At 47.6% G+C, this 13,788-nt stretch overlaps 1 protein-coding gene across 1 annotated transcript in view; it reads right to left on the bottom strand.

Annotated features, from left to right (window-relative positions):
• The window catches only part of LOC144137589 (death-associated inhibitor of apoptosis 2-like), a 176,353-nt gene that overhangs the window by 35,678 nt on the left and 126,887 nt on the right, over nt 1-13,788 (bottom strand). Inside the window, exon 12 of the mRNA XM_077669512.1 lies at nt 8,892-9,070. Within this exon, the coding sequence (XP_077525638.1) occupies nt 8,892-9,070 (179 nt within the window). The remainder of the gene's footprint in view (nt 1-8,891; nt 9,071-13,788) is intronic.

Raw genomic sequence — 13,788 nt, 5'->3', positions numbered from 1 at the left:
ACGAAACTCTATGCTCTAGTCGGCAGCATGATTGTGTCTGAATAAATGTACGGGGCTTGGCATTCTCTTTGTAAACGTCTAGATGCTAGGCGCTGCGTATCACCCACAGGTGGTTTGTTAGTTCCTGTTGTCAGAGCCATGGCATTGCGCCACCACCACCTGCGCTATCAGTACCACCACCTCTGTATACCCAACCGCTCAGCGGCCTGTTCAGCCCGAGTCCTGTCATTGCCTTCGAATATTTTCTTTTGTTCCTCCGTCCAGGTGATTGTTTCTGCTCTTTTCAGTTGCCTAGCTTGGTAGCTTTTGTTAACCGTGGGGTCCACTAGTTGGTACTTTTTTGTAACATTCTATGACCAGTGCCAGGTCATTTATTTTTGTTAATTTGTAGTCAAATATCCTACCCCTGAGTTTTTTTAATTGCGATAGATTGCCCTACGGCCCAACAGAGACACTCGCTTCCTATCTAAAATGGCCATTCTTTTTACTTTCCCTTACAAGGCTGCTTATGCCTACTTCAATTTTCATTCAAGGCTCTTATCGAAATTACTGGTACGTCCACGAGTTTTCGAGCTAATGCACATTGGTTGTAAACCATTCTTTTTAGGGACATAGGTTGCCTACTATTCGTTAATTCAGAGTATCTACCCAGCGCCCCCACGCTTGTCCTGCGCCACATTTCCTTGTCATGGTTGGCGTAAGCACTGATAACCGCGTAGCCGTGCCGTTTTACCCCATAGAGAAAGTTGAATCATAGCCTTTGTATTCCTTTCGACCTTTTTCCATTGAGGCCCTTACGGTCAAGACAAGACAAGGCCCTTACGGTCAAGGCACAGGTGAGGAATGTTACGAAACAGTTGTTTTAATGAAAAGGAGTTGCAACATATACATAATAAATTGAGCTCTTGTTACATTCACTTGTAGCATCGGCAGAAAAAGGCAGTGTCTGCACTCTCAGGCATCATTCGCACCACTCAAAAAGCTCCGTCCTCTTGAAACCATACAAGTATATAACACATCTGCCTTTTATTTGTGAAAAAAATACACCCTCGCAACATTTCTCCAGTTATTACCTGCAATACAGACGACAGATAATGCCAATCCGTAAGTGCACCTTCATACTGTAGAATTGCCGCAAGGCGTTTACAATGTCCACAGAGAATCGAACACCGCCCCAAAAACACAGGGACAAATGTAACGATTCCAAGAAAAAGAATACACAATGAAATAAACTTCAATGCAAACATTGCACAGAGGCCTGTATAGAGGGGATAGTTACAAATGAAAAAGGCAGTTACGGACTCCACTAATGTACATTAAAAAGAAAACTCGACGTTTCCAAACCAGCTCGGTTCTTTCCTCACCGGTGACTGGGGCTACTCTGTAGTCCCCAGTCTTTGTAGTCTTGCAGTCTTTCAAATTCAGAACACCGGAGAAGAGGTCAGGTGCCCTCGTACAGTCCTTGAACAGCGGGTTAGTTGGGATGGTCTACTCCTGTGTCTGGAGTTGATGATTTCAGTGTGCATGTGGCACAACCAAGAAGGAGGGATTTACGCGTTTCGCTTTGGAGACATTGGAGATCGCGCAGCGATGCGGTCATACCGATTATTGTTGGGGACAAATGAAACACGAACAAGAAAATATGAAACAGGAAAAACAAACAGCGTGATTTCTTTCCATGCAAGTCGAAATGACTTACGGTTTAGCTACAAAAACAAATTTGGGAAATGTGGCTTTTCATATATACAAATATCGCGCCATTCTTAGACCTCCACGAAGAGGGGTTTTTTTTATTTTTCTTCCAGCATACGTTCAATTCCTCAAATATTAGCGTGTGTTGGTTCATATTTTCTTTTTTTATTGTGGAAGTTTGTAATCAGCATAACGACTATATGTACATTTAGAATTCGGGTTCCAGAAGAAACAGGAAAAGTGGGCCTTGATGTGGAGCTTGTGTCCATGAGGCGAAGTCCGGGGGAAGGCCGGAGCACGGGCTGCAGGAGGTAAAATGCACGAGTGTAGACTTTGTAGGGCAGGGCAGCTTCATACCAAATGCTCTGCTGTAGCTTGCTCAAAAGCGGGGAAGAAGGGTCACTTCAAGACAAAAGGAGCCTGTTACTGTGGTGGCCAGGCCCTCGTCACAGACGGCCTGAGGGCCACCGCAAAGCGAAATCGTCGGAGCAGGACCTCATCTAAGCGGGACAACGTGCCAGGGAGATTCGTAGCGCGCGGAGGTATGAGTGCGCGCGCAATGTGCTGAATAAGTTACTTTACACTGGCTTTGCGAATAGCCGCTGGAGAAGGTACCAGTGGAGCGGGATATTGCACACGCACGGGTGCGTATCCATATCTGTAGACTGCATTCCAGGGTGGCTGTTTCGTTGACGCCGTGACACGTGAACACGGGAGGGCTAAATGTCCGGTATGTCCTGGATTTGTGACACAAGATTGTTTTATGTAAATGCTTCTCTAAGATTTCGGGCAGCAGCAGATTAATCAGTGTAGCCGGAAAACTCGGTTCAAGCCGGAATGGGAAGTGTAGTTGCGTGCAGCAGAGCATCCTCCACTGCGAGGAGCTCGGCTTCGTTGGACGGCCACTTATCCGTCGTAACGTAGATGCGCGTAATAGGGTTGGGAGCCATGTTCGGGCAACCTACAGTGGTAGGGAGCAGAGTATCTGATGCGCTGGCGTCTACGAACATCACCGTAAAGGAAGTGGCAGCGCTGTCCATAGGAAGTGGAACTGGTGCACCTACCATTTCGGGATGGATGCGCGTAACAGGTCGCGTAGCTGTTAATTGAAACTTCTATGGTGGCCTTATGGTACTGTTAGATAACGGTGGGGTGGTGAATTGGTCATGTGGGCTTCAAGAGCAGCGGCATCTGGTTTGGAGGTTTGCTTTTGGAGGCAGGCTTGACGACGCTGATCAAATCCAATTATCAAATGTGTCCAGCTGATCAAATCAATTTATCAAATGTGTCCATCTGTGCTTCCTGTTGGAGAATTAGGGTTTGGGTGAAGGCTGGTAGACCAGTTCTTGCTCGCATCGCCGAATCATTCATAAATTCGAGACTTTGTGAGACAGCTTAATTGAGCCTGACACACTACGCGGGGCTGAAGAATGACTCGGAACAGCATTCGCGTCATCTTAGATGTTGCACTGCCGGAGTTATGAGAAATTCGAAGCAACAGGTGTAACGATTGGGATGCTTTATGCTTGGCAGAGCGAATACAAGGTGTCGCAGAACTGGAAGCTGTGAATCCAAGCCCCCGGCCGGCAGAGTAGAGGTTGGTTGTATAGGCGTGCCTTGAATAAAAAATCCCGCCATTTCCACGAAGTGAATGATGATGAGAGGGGCGACGCTAAAATGCTTATCGGTAAAACCATGAAACATTCGCCCGCACATCATATAAAGACTCGACACGTCAAGCTTACCGCCGCTCTGTTGACAAGCCCGTCGACGACGTCGATGCTTGTGGTGATATTGTAGGGCTTGTTTGGGACGATGAGAATCTCCATGGGTAAGTTCGCGAATACGGTGTGTGACATTTAAACCACCTTGGCCGTCGCCTTCTGCAGACCGTCTTGTGTCGCGTACCCCCGGTACGTGTCTTGAGCTCGCAGGCGACGAACGACAACCTCTTCTTCTTCCTCTCCTCCTTGTTGGGTAGCAATGAACGCGTTGAACGTTTTGACCGCTTCGGCCAATCTTTGGTTGGCCAATCCCTAGGTGGATCCTGCCACAATCATCATTAATGTGCCGGATACAGCAGCAACGAGTGACGGGACAGGGCCCGAGAAAGAGGAGCTTCGCCCCTAAAAGGCGGATAGAGGAAGCTGCTAAGCGGTGATGGCCGCATGAGTTGGTCACAGTAAGGCTGTTTTTTTTGGTAGGGGAGAGGGTGAGGCTCAGATACCTGCACCAGGAATTAGGGTCATCCAGAGCCTCCTGCAGGGTGCCCTCTTGGAGATGAAGCTTTTCGAGAACCGACCAGACGGTGACGTCGTCGGCATATATAATGCCGTAGATGCACGGAGTGGCGCCGAGTCTCGAGGCAAAAGGGATCACGGCCATTATAAAAAGCAAAGGGTCCATGACAGAGCCTTGAGGGACACCACAACGCACCGGAACTGAACCAGTGGGAGATTTGTTGAGGCGAATGGAGAAGGTCCGATTTTGTAAGTAGGAGGAGATTAAATCACATACGCGTGACGGTAGGTGAATGAGATTAAGTACGTCGGTGAGAGTGGTGTGGCCCAGGTGATCGTATGCTTTGTGGACGTCGATATCTAGCACAGACCGACCATGGTGGCACCGGCCGTCAACGAGGTTCATCTCGCGGAGGTGGCCCAGACAACCTTCCGCATGTGTTGTATAGATGATGCTCGTCGAGCCTGCATTGAATGCGTGTCGCCAGCATTCGCTCCAGCAACTTCCAAATGTTGGCCGTCAGTGCGATTGTCCGGAGGTTGCGGATGTCGGTGCTTGGTTTAACGGGCTTCGGAATGGTAACAACATCCACGTTAAGCCATGCTGGGGCATTTTAACGGTAAGCCACACCGGTAAGCCACAAAAGATTCTTCGAGATTCTTGAAGGATTCATAGGTAACTCCGTCAGGGCCGCGACTTCTGTGGTATCCAGCCCTGTCAATTGCCGAGGTTGATTATGCCATAGTAAATGGTGATAGTATACCGTCAATTGCTGCTTCCGATGGAGGCATAGCGGCACTTGTGAGAAGGGTCAATAGGTGGAGCATGACGGGTGGAGGCGTGTAGAGATCAAGGTATAAAGTGTGATCCAGAGTATTAGCAAATTTCAATGAAATTTATTTGGAGTTCAAAAACGCTGAAGCAACAGAGTCCGGTGGTCGAGATGATAGTTCCATAGAATGAAAATCCCGTAGAATGAAAAGTCGACTGGGCCCCCACCGAAGCGCACGTGTCAAGCCAGAGCTGGCGGGACTGCCGGCGTTCTTGGCGACGGGCGGCAGCTGTGAGTTGGGTTAGGCGGAGCTGGCAAGTTGTAGAAGCGGTATTTCGGCCAGCCGACAATTACGTCTGGAACCGCTGAGCCCATAGTTAAAGGAGGCGCAAGTCCCGGTTACGGCGGCTCTCGTGAACCCAGGCCACAGTTGTGGAAACGTTAAGAGGCTGTTGTAGGAATGACAAGGCCTCTTCTCTGGATGTTGGTATTTGAGCGACGTACTTCCAAAACTCATCCCAGCTGATGATTTGACATTTGCGACGTAGGCGAAGATAGGGCAAAGACGAATTGTCGAGGTGAATGGGATAATGGTCGCTACGAAAATAGCCCGGCTCCCACTTCCAACTAACTGCAAATGAACCAAGCCACCAAAATGAAACCTGTCGTACAAGTTGTCAGGGATCTCTGCAGAGACACAGCATTGTACACGTCCGAGAAGAGCCCGTGACCCGCACGCTTTATGTTTATGGAAGACCACAGAAGTGCGATTAATTCCCAAACCTGACGAGGAACCAGACATTTAAAACCTGCATCCAATCTCTCTGACTTCTTGGGTGAGGTAGCTTATGGAACCGATTGTCCTCACGAGGATGCAGAAATACCTAGAAATCCGAGGAAAACTGCCATGCAACATGTTTGGCTTTAGGCCGCATCTTTCAACTCATGACATCATGTTACAACTGAAAGAAGGTAAGATGCAAGCCAGCCGCCACATGTTAAAAGCCGTACTGGCCCTCAACCTTGAGGGGGCATTTGATAATGTCACCCACCATGCTATTTTAGTCAACCTGAATGGTCTAAATGTGGGAACCGTATTTACAACTATGCCCGAGTCTTTCTGTTAACGGAAAGCCGTCATCAAGATTGGAGACATAGCTTCGGACCCCATCGACCTCAGGGGGAGGGGTATGCCACAAGAAGCGGTTCTGTCGCCCCTACTGTTCAATATTTTTACAAGACGACAATATCTACCTCGTAACAATATCACCCTCATTGGCCTCGCCAGTAAATTAGGGGTCATATCAGATCTGCCCCATGGCTTGTATGCCGACTATATAACGATTTGCTCTGGTAAGTGCTTGGCGTGGGGGAGATGCAGGACCATTCACATCTTGCCACCGAGGTAGTGAAAGAATACGGCAAGAGCTGTGCCCTCTCTCGCTTACAGCAACAGTCAGCGCTCCTAGTGGTGCACATGGGAATGTAGCATGCCTAAGCATTGAGATCGTTTAGGACGGTCGTACTATCAGGCCTTCCCCTCACATTAAGATCATGGGAATGTTCTTCCAAGCGGACAGCAAAAACACAGTTCTTATCAGCCGGCTCAAGCGCACTACCGAGCAAGTCACGCATATGCTCTGAAGAATAATGGCAGATTTTAAGGGCATGAAAGAGGCGGACACACTTCGGGTCGCTGAGGCCTTTGTGATATCCCGGCTGGCTTTACTCCCTTCAACATGCTATACTCAGTAGGACTGAAACAGCTAAATTGAATGCAGTAAACATAAACGTATATGAGCAGGTTCTGGGGCTCTTCATAAGCACATCGAATGAAGCACTTTTAAAACTGGATATTCACATTAAAGTGGCTGAAATCATTGAGGCTCATCTATCAAACCAGCCACAAAGATTGTCGTCAACTATAATAGGGAGAAGCCTCCTAGACAGACTAGGAATGACGTCTCCTGCAGAGAATCGGTAACGGGATGTGCCAATCGAAGAGGGACCGAATCTTGCAGTAGCGCCCATACCACGCAACATGCATCTAGTACACCGTGGAGGCGGGAGAAATTCAAGATCTCCTGCAATCGGAAAGGCCGAGTACAACAAGGACCGCACTCTCTATACTCATGTGGCAGGCTTTGCCATAAGGGGACGGATGACTGCCGTTGTGACAACCGCAACGTCGAACCCTGCACGAGCACTGACCAAGCAGAAGATGCTGCCATTGCCCTGGCCATCGCTCAGATGACCGCAGATGCAGTTATGACAGATTCGCAACAGGCCTCCCGAAATTGCCTGCACGGAAATATTCAAATCTGCTTTGAACATTCTAGTTCAACGTCCGCTTCTCCGACGAGTCAAAATACTGTGGACAACAGCCCGTTCGATTTTTTAGGTCAATAACACCGCCCATAATACTGCCCGATAGCCATCCGCCCGGCCCCGCGAGGGATAGAGGCTGCGAGCCCACCGTTCACCAACCACGAGATCAGCCAGAATTAAAGGTTCAAGCGCAGTAATTACCCGCGGCCCACCAATCCTCGAGAAAAGTCCAGGAGAGATTACTCAGGCTGCTTCCAACGAATATGTTTCCCCAATTCACAAAATTGCACATCCGACCCAGTACCCCGCCTTTTGTCAGTTTTGTAGCCAACCTGGCATGCTCTACCATATGGTATGGAGGTGCCAGAAAAACGCCAAGTTAGAGGGTATATCTCGTCCATCTTATGAGCAGTGGGAGAGTGTGCTGTCCAGTTACAGTTCAGAAAACCTGCCGTCACAGCTTCCCCGATGAATAGGGTTCCGAAATGAGGACACCATTCCAATTCTTCCAATTCTTTTTCCATGTTCTCACCTCCCCAAAATAAAAAAAAGTATAACCTGGGAAACAACACCCGCTCCAGCAAAGCTATGGCTACTGGAGTGGGTATTGTTCCCCAGGCGTCGGTTGGTTGATAGAGCCGTCGCAGCGGCCTCCACGAATGGGGTTCTGAAATGAGGCCACCATTCCCCAATTTTATTGCTAATAAAAAATTTATTCTCTCTCTCTCCCTAAACTAAGGCGCTCGTTAAGATTACCGAGTTGTTGAGGGAGGCCCCTGCAGTTTCATTGTAGTATAGTGTCAGTGGCGGGTATGTTGGGTATTATATTTAGCGGATGCATGCTGCCATAGTCGTGGTTCGTGTTCGCATTTCATTTGTCCGTGACTGTACGTTCATTGATTTGGCATTATCTAAGATTGTGTCTGCAGTTTGGAATATCCGTGCATTAGGCGACGACAAAGGAATTCTTACCGTTCGCACTAAATGTCAACGACTAACCAATTCTGATAGTCATCCCCATTCCCAAGGCTATGATTTGTTTTAATTGTGCCATTGCGGCTTTCCTATGCCCGCTTTCTTCTCCTTCGGCTGAGAATAATTGTATTCATGACACTTACGTGTTCTTTCTCAGCAAAGCTAACCAGTGTATGTCATCGCTACCACAACCCTTTAGACGACTCTCTTGTCACTATGCGTTAGTCCTCTATGACCATTGGAAAAAGTACAGTTGCTTAATTTACGCTGATTCGACACCGCCGTAGAAACTGTATGCAGCCAGATCGTTGCAGCTGCATACAAACGAACAGGGATTATACAGAAAACGCAAGAACGAACGCACTTTAATGAATGAAATTTTATTTTTTCGATGACCTAGACACCTACAAAGGTGCGTAACATCATCACGGAAAACCCTTTACAGTGCGCACACCAACCATGTCCACTCCGGACATTAGATACAAGATGATAGCAGCGACATTTTTTTATTAAACAAAGCCACGGATAGCTGACTGACAGAAACGTTTTGTACCACAAAATAAAGAAAACGCTTCCACAATACCCCCCGAAGTCAGTCCGAAGTCTGTCCATGGTGGCTGTGTGCCCTGTAAAGCATTTTCGTTATGTTGCGCCGTTTTGTAAATGTATATGTGGTTTTTCGAAACAATAAAATTTCCGTTTTTAGAGTGCGTTCTACTTCGTAATTTGTTCCCACTGCTTGTTTGCTTTTGCGCGATCGTAGTCATAGGTAGTTCGGCGAAGACCATGTTCTGTCTGTACATCAACAAACAAGTGAGGCAGGGTGTACCACAGGACAACAAAAGCGAAGGAGGAGGTGAGGAGGCACCCTCTCCCTTCTTACCGAGTTGAGGGGCGAGCGGCGCCTCTGCAGACACTGCTGGACGTAGGCCTCCCCCTTGTTGAGCAGCACAAACTGGCAACGGGGAAACCGGCGGGCGTGTTCCTCCCAGGGGTCGTTCGAGGCTTCCCAGTTGCACAGGCCCCTATCGCAGTGGAAGCACTTAGTGTAGTCCTGCAGGCCTGTTCAAAGATTAGAAATGAGACGGGTCATGGCAAGAACTAGTGGGAGTCTGCAGTCGTTACAGCGCCCGTTTGACCTGTTTGGAAATGCTCTGTCAGAGAAATTTCAAAGAAACCATCAAGTTGAACAGATACGCCTGAGTTGTGGTAGTTAACATTGCGAAGGTACAGCTTGGTTACGCTTTTCGTCAACGACATGGACTACAATTTGTTATTTACTCCTCTACGCCCCTAATTGTACACAGGCACGGAACATTGACATCATGCGTAGCATATAACACCTGCCGCACACGACAAATGCAAATGCGTTCACAGTGAATAACCTTCGCTCTTGCAAAAAGGTTTAAAATAGCGGGACTTCGGAGCAAAATAGAATATTATTTGATGATAGCAGTAATGATTCGTAAATAAAGAAACTGCGACACGTTGACCTACATGAATTCGCTTTTGCAAATATTTGTGTGTATCTGAACATTGCAATCGTATTTTACGTGAATAAAAAGATATTAAACAAATTATATAAACGTAACAAGTAATAAGGGTGAAGTTTAGGGGGGCAGGCGCCAAAGGAGAAATAAACTGCACATAGCTTCTGTCATGAAAAAGACAGGCGGTTTTTTTTAATTACGCGCGTATAGTAACACGTTAAAATTTTAGCGTGCGGAATTTTCACCACGCGCATGCAAAGCGGAATTACCACTATTTTAAGAAGGTCGCAATACACGGTCTACTTAAACGTCGAAATTTTTATCTGCCTGTGCCTGTCTGTATGCCTGTCCCTCGAATCAGCCTTCCGGCGTAAACTTGAAACAATTTATCAAAAAGGAGTGTATACAAGCACAACCAGCTCCATGTAATTGCTGGGCTACCTTTCGTAGCACAAACAAGTCCTGAGGCGATTTGAGGCAAAACGTAAGTACATAATGTTCTGTTACTGTAGAACCCCGATTATACGTCATTCTTGGAACCGTAGAAAAGCGTCGTAGAATGCTGCCATCGTAGAATTTGAACAACAATACGCCTGTTAACACAGTTTCGCGCTAAAGACTTGAAGAACTTCAATGTAAACTACAATGTTTTTCTGTGCAAACCTGGGAAACCCAAATCACTAAAAAATTGGATCCAATCCATGCTGTAAAGGTGGTTGGAAAGCAACGCTTTAAACGACACCCACAAGAATTGCCCATTGAATTCCCATACTTGGCTTTACAAAGAGCGAAACCAGAGTTTCTGCCAGCCATTACCTGTAATTCGTGGGGGTGGCGTCCCGAACGCACGAGCGTGGGGCACGGCCGGGCTAGAGCGCCAGAGGACGCCGCCCCTGTAGCCCGGCCGTGAGCAGGAAGTGAGAGAAAACGGAGAGGAGCGTCTATCGAAGGGCGAGACAACAGAACCTAGCCAACCTGAAGATCTATCTTTGGGCTACACCACCGTGCGACACAAGTGCAGACACCGAAACGATTCGGCATGTGAACTTAGTGATTCTCATTTATACCGCTTTAAACTAGTTAGTTTAGTAAGTTTGAGAACTGCGAGAAAACAGACGGAACTTTTAAATTCACTATTGATCAGAACCAGTTGCTCCTTTCGCCTTCTGTGATACTTGGTAAAACATAACCGAGTTGGTATTCACCAGTTTAGAAAACGGAGTCTCATTCGTGGCAAGCAGTGCACAAAAGGTAGCGTTTCTCTAGCGGCCAGATATCTGTATATGGTCTCTAGATTTTGATTTCCCGCCCTCCAAATCAATCCTTGACGTATATATGCCGTACGACCACTTAATTAAAGGGAAGGTGAAGCGGTTTTAGAATTAAAATAAAACTTGACTAGCAGCAAGTACACATTGAATAGTTCCCGTGTACGAAATATTTTCGCAATATATCCAATATAGGGGCGCAATGCGCAAACAAAAGTGGACCGATGCCCCGCCCCATCTCGCCGCGCCATGCCGGGAGACCGAAGAGCGCGGGCGAAAGCGGGCTGAAAAACGTCATACCTGGACTTCCGGCCGAATCAGCCGGCTCTGCCATGCTCTTTTCGCCTTGTTTCCTTGTGAATGATACTTGTCGTGGTTGGGGTTGACAGCACTTATATGTACAATTTTCGTGTTCAAAAAGTATGCACGAACGCCAAACGAGGCATACGTTACCATGCCGTATTCCTATGCAGGATAATGCACGCCGGGATGTTTGATAACATACGGAAGCGACAACCGAGGTGGCTGTGCTTGATGGCAGAGAATATACTAGACTACGTTAGATACTTTGTAAAACGCTCCAATGCGTTTTTTTTTTTTTTTTTGATGCGACGTACCTGAATGTTGACATTAGATTCTAGATTTAGGAAGGATGGGGAACACTGTTGTACTTTGACCGGGGGTGTTTCGTACCATTCCAGAAACAAAGTCACATTTGTTCAGGAAATACTTGTTTAGTTAAACGCGTCGGTTTTCTTTCCCTATGGGCTTACAACAGTGTTAAAAAACCCAATTTCTGGCGAAACTAAAACAAGGGGCCAATCCTGATAAAAGTTCTCGCCAGGTTAAGAAGTAAAATGTATTCCTACAGAGTAACAGCACCAAGACCATTACATTACTTATTTTGCAAGTATACATGCCACGATAAGGTAATATTTGTCTGGAGTGAAAAAACACCGCTAAGAACCACCACCGTGCCAGAATTTGTGTTGACTACGGGGGCCTAATTCTTTGCCCAAGATTCCGTGTGCCTGCATATTATAACCTGGCAAGCACTTGTTGCCGCTGAACCTCAAATGTGCGCCAATAATTGTCGTTGATATATATTACGGCGAGACTAAAAAAATTAGGAGCAAAGAGTAAATATATACGGCCTTTGTCCGACTAGCGCGGTAAATGCTTAAATCTGGAAATGCTGAAGCAGGCCAACGATTCATTATCACAAACTTTTGGTGATTGTTACCTAAGGTAACGTATCTACAACGTACCTGCCTTGTCCGAATGGTGTGTTAATTATAACGAGGGGGCCGTAATATTGTAGCAGAATGCGCAACGCACACGCAAAACTGAAGCTCTACTAGAGCCGATAATGCTACGCAGGCACCAGTATGCTACAGTGTTTTCAGAATAAATGCATGTCAAGCAGTAAGACGCCACTCATCGAAGTGCAGCTAGCGATTGCGGAGGCGCCTTAACGCGGCTGCCCAAATGACGCGCGCGCGCGCGTGTGGGTTTCTGTATGGGGATGAGTAACGGGGCTGGGGTTGGCGACAACGAACAAAGGAAATTCGGAAGCAGAGTCCACTTGTTGGTTTATGCGTGTACCGGCCACACATGTCTCGCATATACGTTTACAGCGCATGAACGCTATTTTTTCGCGCAGTGCACACGTACGTGCTTTTCGCTGGTAGATTGTTTATAAAACGCCGCTTAATCTTCGGCATAAAGGGTTTCGTATATAGGAGCAAACAGTTCGGGCAGTACCTAATATTAAGATAAGAAATAGAAACCCCCAATGCTGGTTGCCTAATTCATAAATATTTTTACCGAACCCTCTAGCCGACGCCACAATCACTGCTTTGGGATTCTCAGTCGTGTAAAGTAAATTTAAGCTCCAAGATAATTGAACCAACAGCACGGGAAGTTATACAATAAACTTGCAGCCATGTGCGAACATTAAACTGCAAGCTAAATTGCCGAAAAAGCAAGCGCCGCTGCCGTGCGATCGTTCCCAATGCTTCCGACAAGCCGAGCGGCTGAAGGGTGTCCTCCTTTGACGTCATGACGGGAGCAACCAATCAGGGGCGTCAAAAGACGAAAAGCGCGCGTCTTTCAAGCGGGACCGCGCATTTTGCAAGATAAATACCGCTTGGACTCATGCACGCTAAAATTCAATGTGATATTCGGAGTCAGCGCGCAAGAAACTATTAAACGTGCCCCTAACTCAATTTTTTAGGAAAGCGCTTCAGCTTCCCTTTAATTCCGTCGGTTCCGAGTTAGCCAGGAAGTGCTGTGGAACAAGTTAATCAAGCCGTGCGGAGGAACTGCACAATGGACGCTAAGCACGCCGGAACACACCAGCAACAATCGTCGCTAAAACAGACGACAAGAGAGAGAATCAACTTTTATTGAACCCAATAAAGGTATTGGCTAGTGCACTCAGGGACCGGTTGGGGTGGACCCCTGTTCTCGGTTCCATATGCGTCTAGCAGCTCCTGGCCGCTGGCTGCAAGCGCGAGCTGGATCGGCAGGTCGGGGCTAGACACCATCTCCCATCGCCCTCCGGGGTCGGGTGGGGGGATAGGGGTGAGTGGCGGGCGCATCTCAAGAGACTCGCACTCGCCATGATGTGTGCCAGCCTGCCTTGTCTGCACTTTCAGAACGGGCAAGTACTCTCGTACCTGTCCGGGTACACCTTTTTAGAAGTGTTGGATGCTCTAGTGACCCCGCCTGTATTCTTTGGATAACGATCTGCTGTTTTCGGCTCAAATGCAGGTGAGACCTGGGGAATGCATCTGCGCTCTCGGTACATTTCAGTTATTTCTCTGTAGCTCATGACGGGGTCAGCAGCGCGGTATCGTTCTCGGCCCGGGTGGACAACTCTCGGGCGTGGTGGTCGCTAAGTTCGTTTCCTTCCCCCTTCGAGTGAGCCGGCACCCACAAGATCTCTAAGGCTCCCCTCGGGGGCCTTCGCTTAGACAGTATGAAATATCTGCTGCATTATTAATAACAAGGATCAACC

This window comes from Haemaphysalis longicornis, unplaced genomic scaffold, assembly GCF_048455015.1.
Source record: "Haemaphysalis longicornis isolate Haplotype H1 unplaced genomic scaffold, Haemaphysalis longicornis Haplotype H1 scaffold_41, whole genome shotgun sequence".
In the NCBI taxonomy this organism is placed as follows: domain Eukaryota; kingdom Metazoa; phylum Arthropoda; class Arachnida; order Ixodida; family Ixodidae; genus Haemaphysalis; species Haemaphysalis longicornis.
The sequence above is the reverse complement of the archived record's forward strand: the minus strand, read 5'-3'. Positions and strand labels throughout refer to the sequence as shown.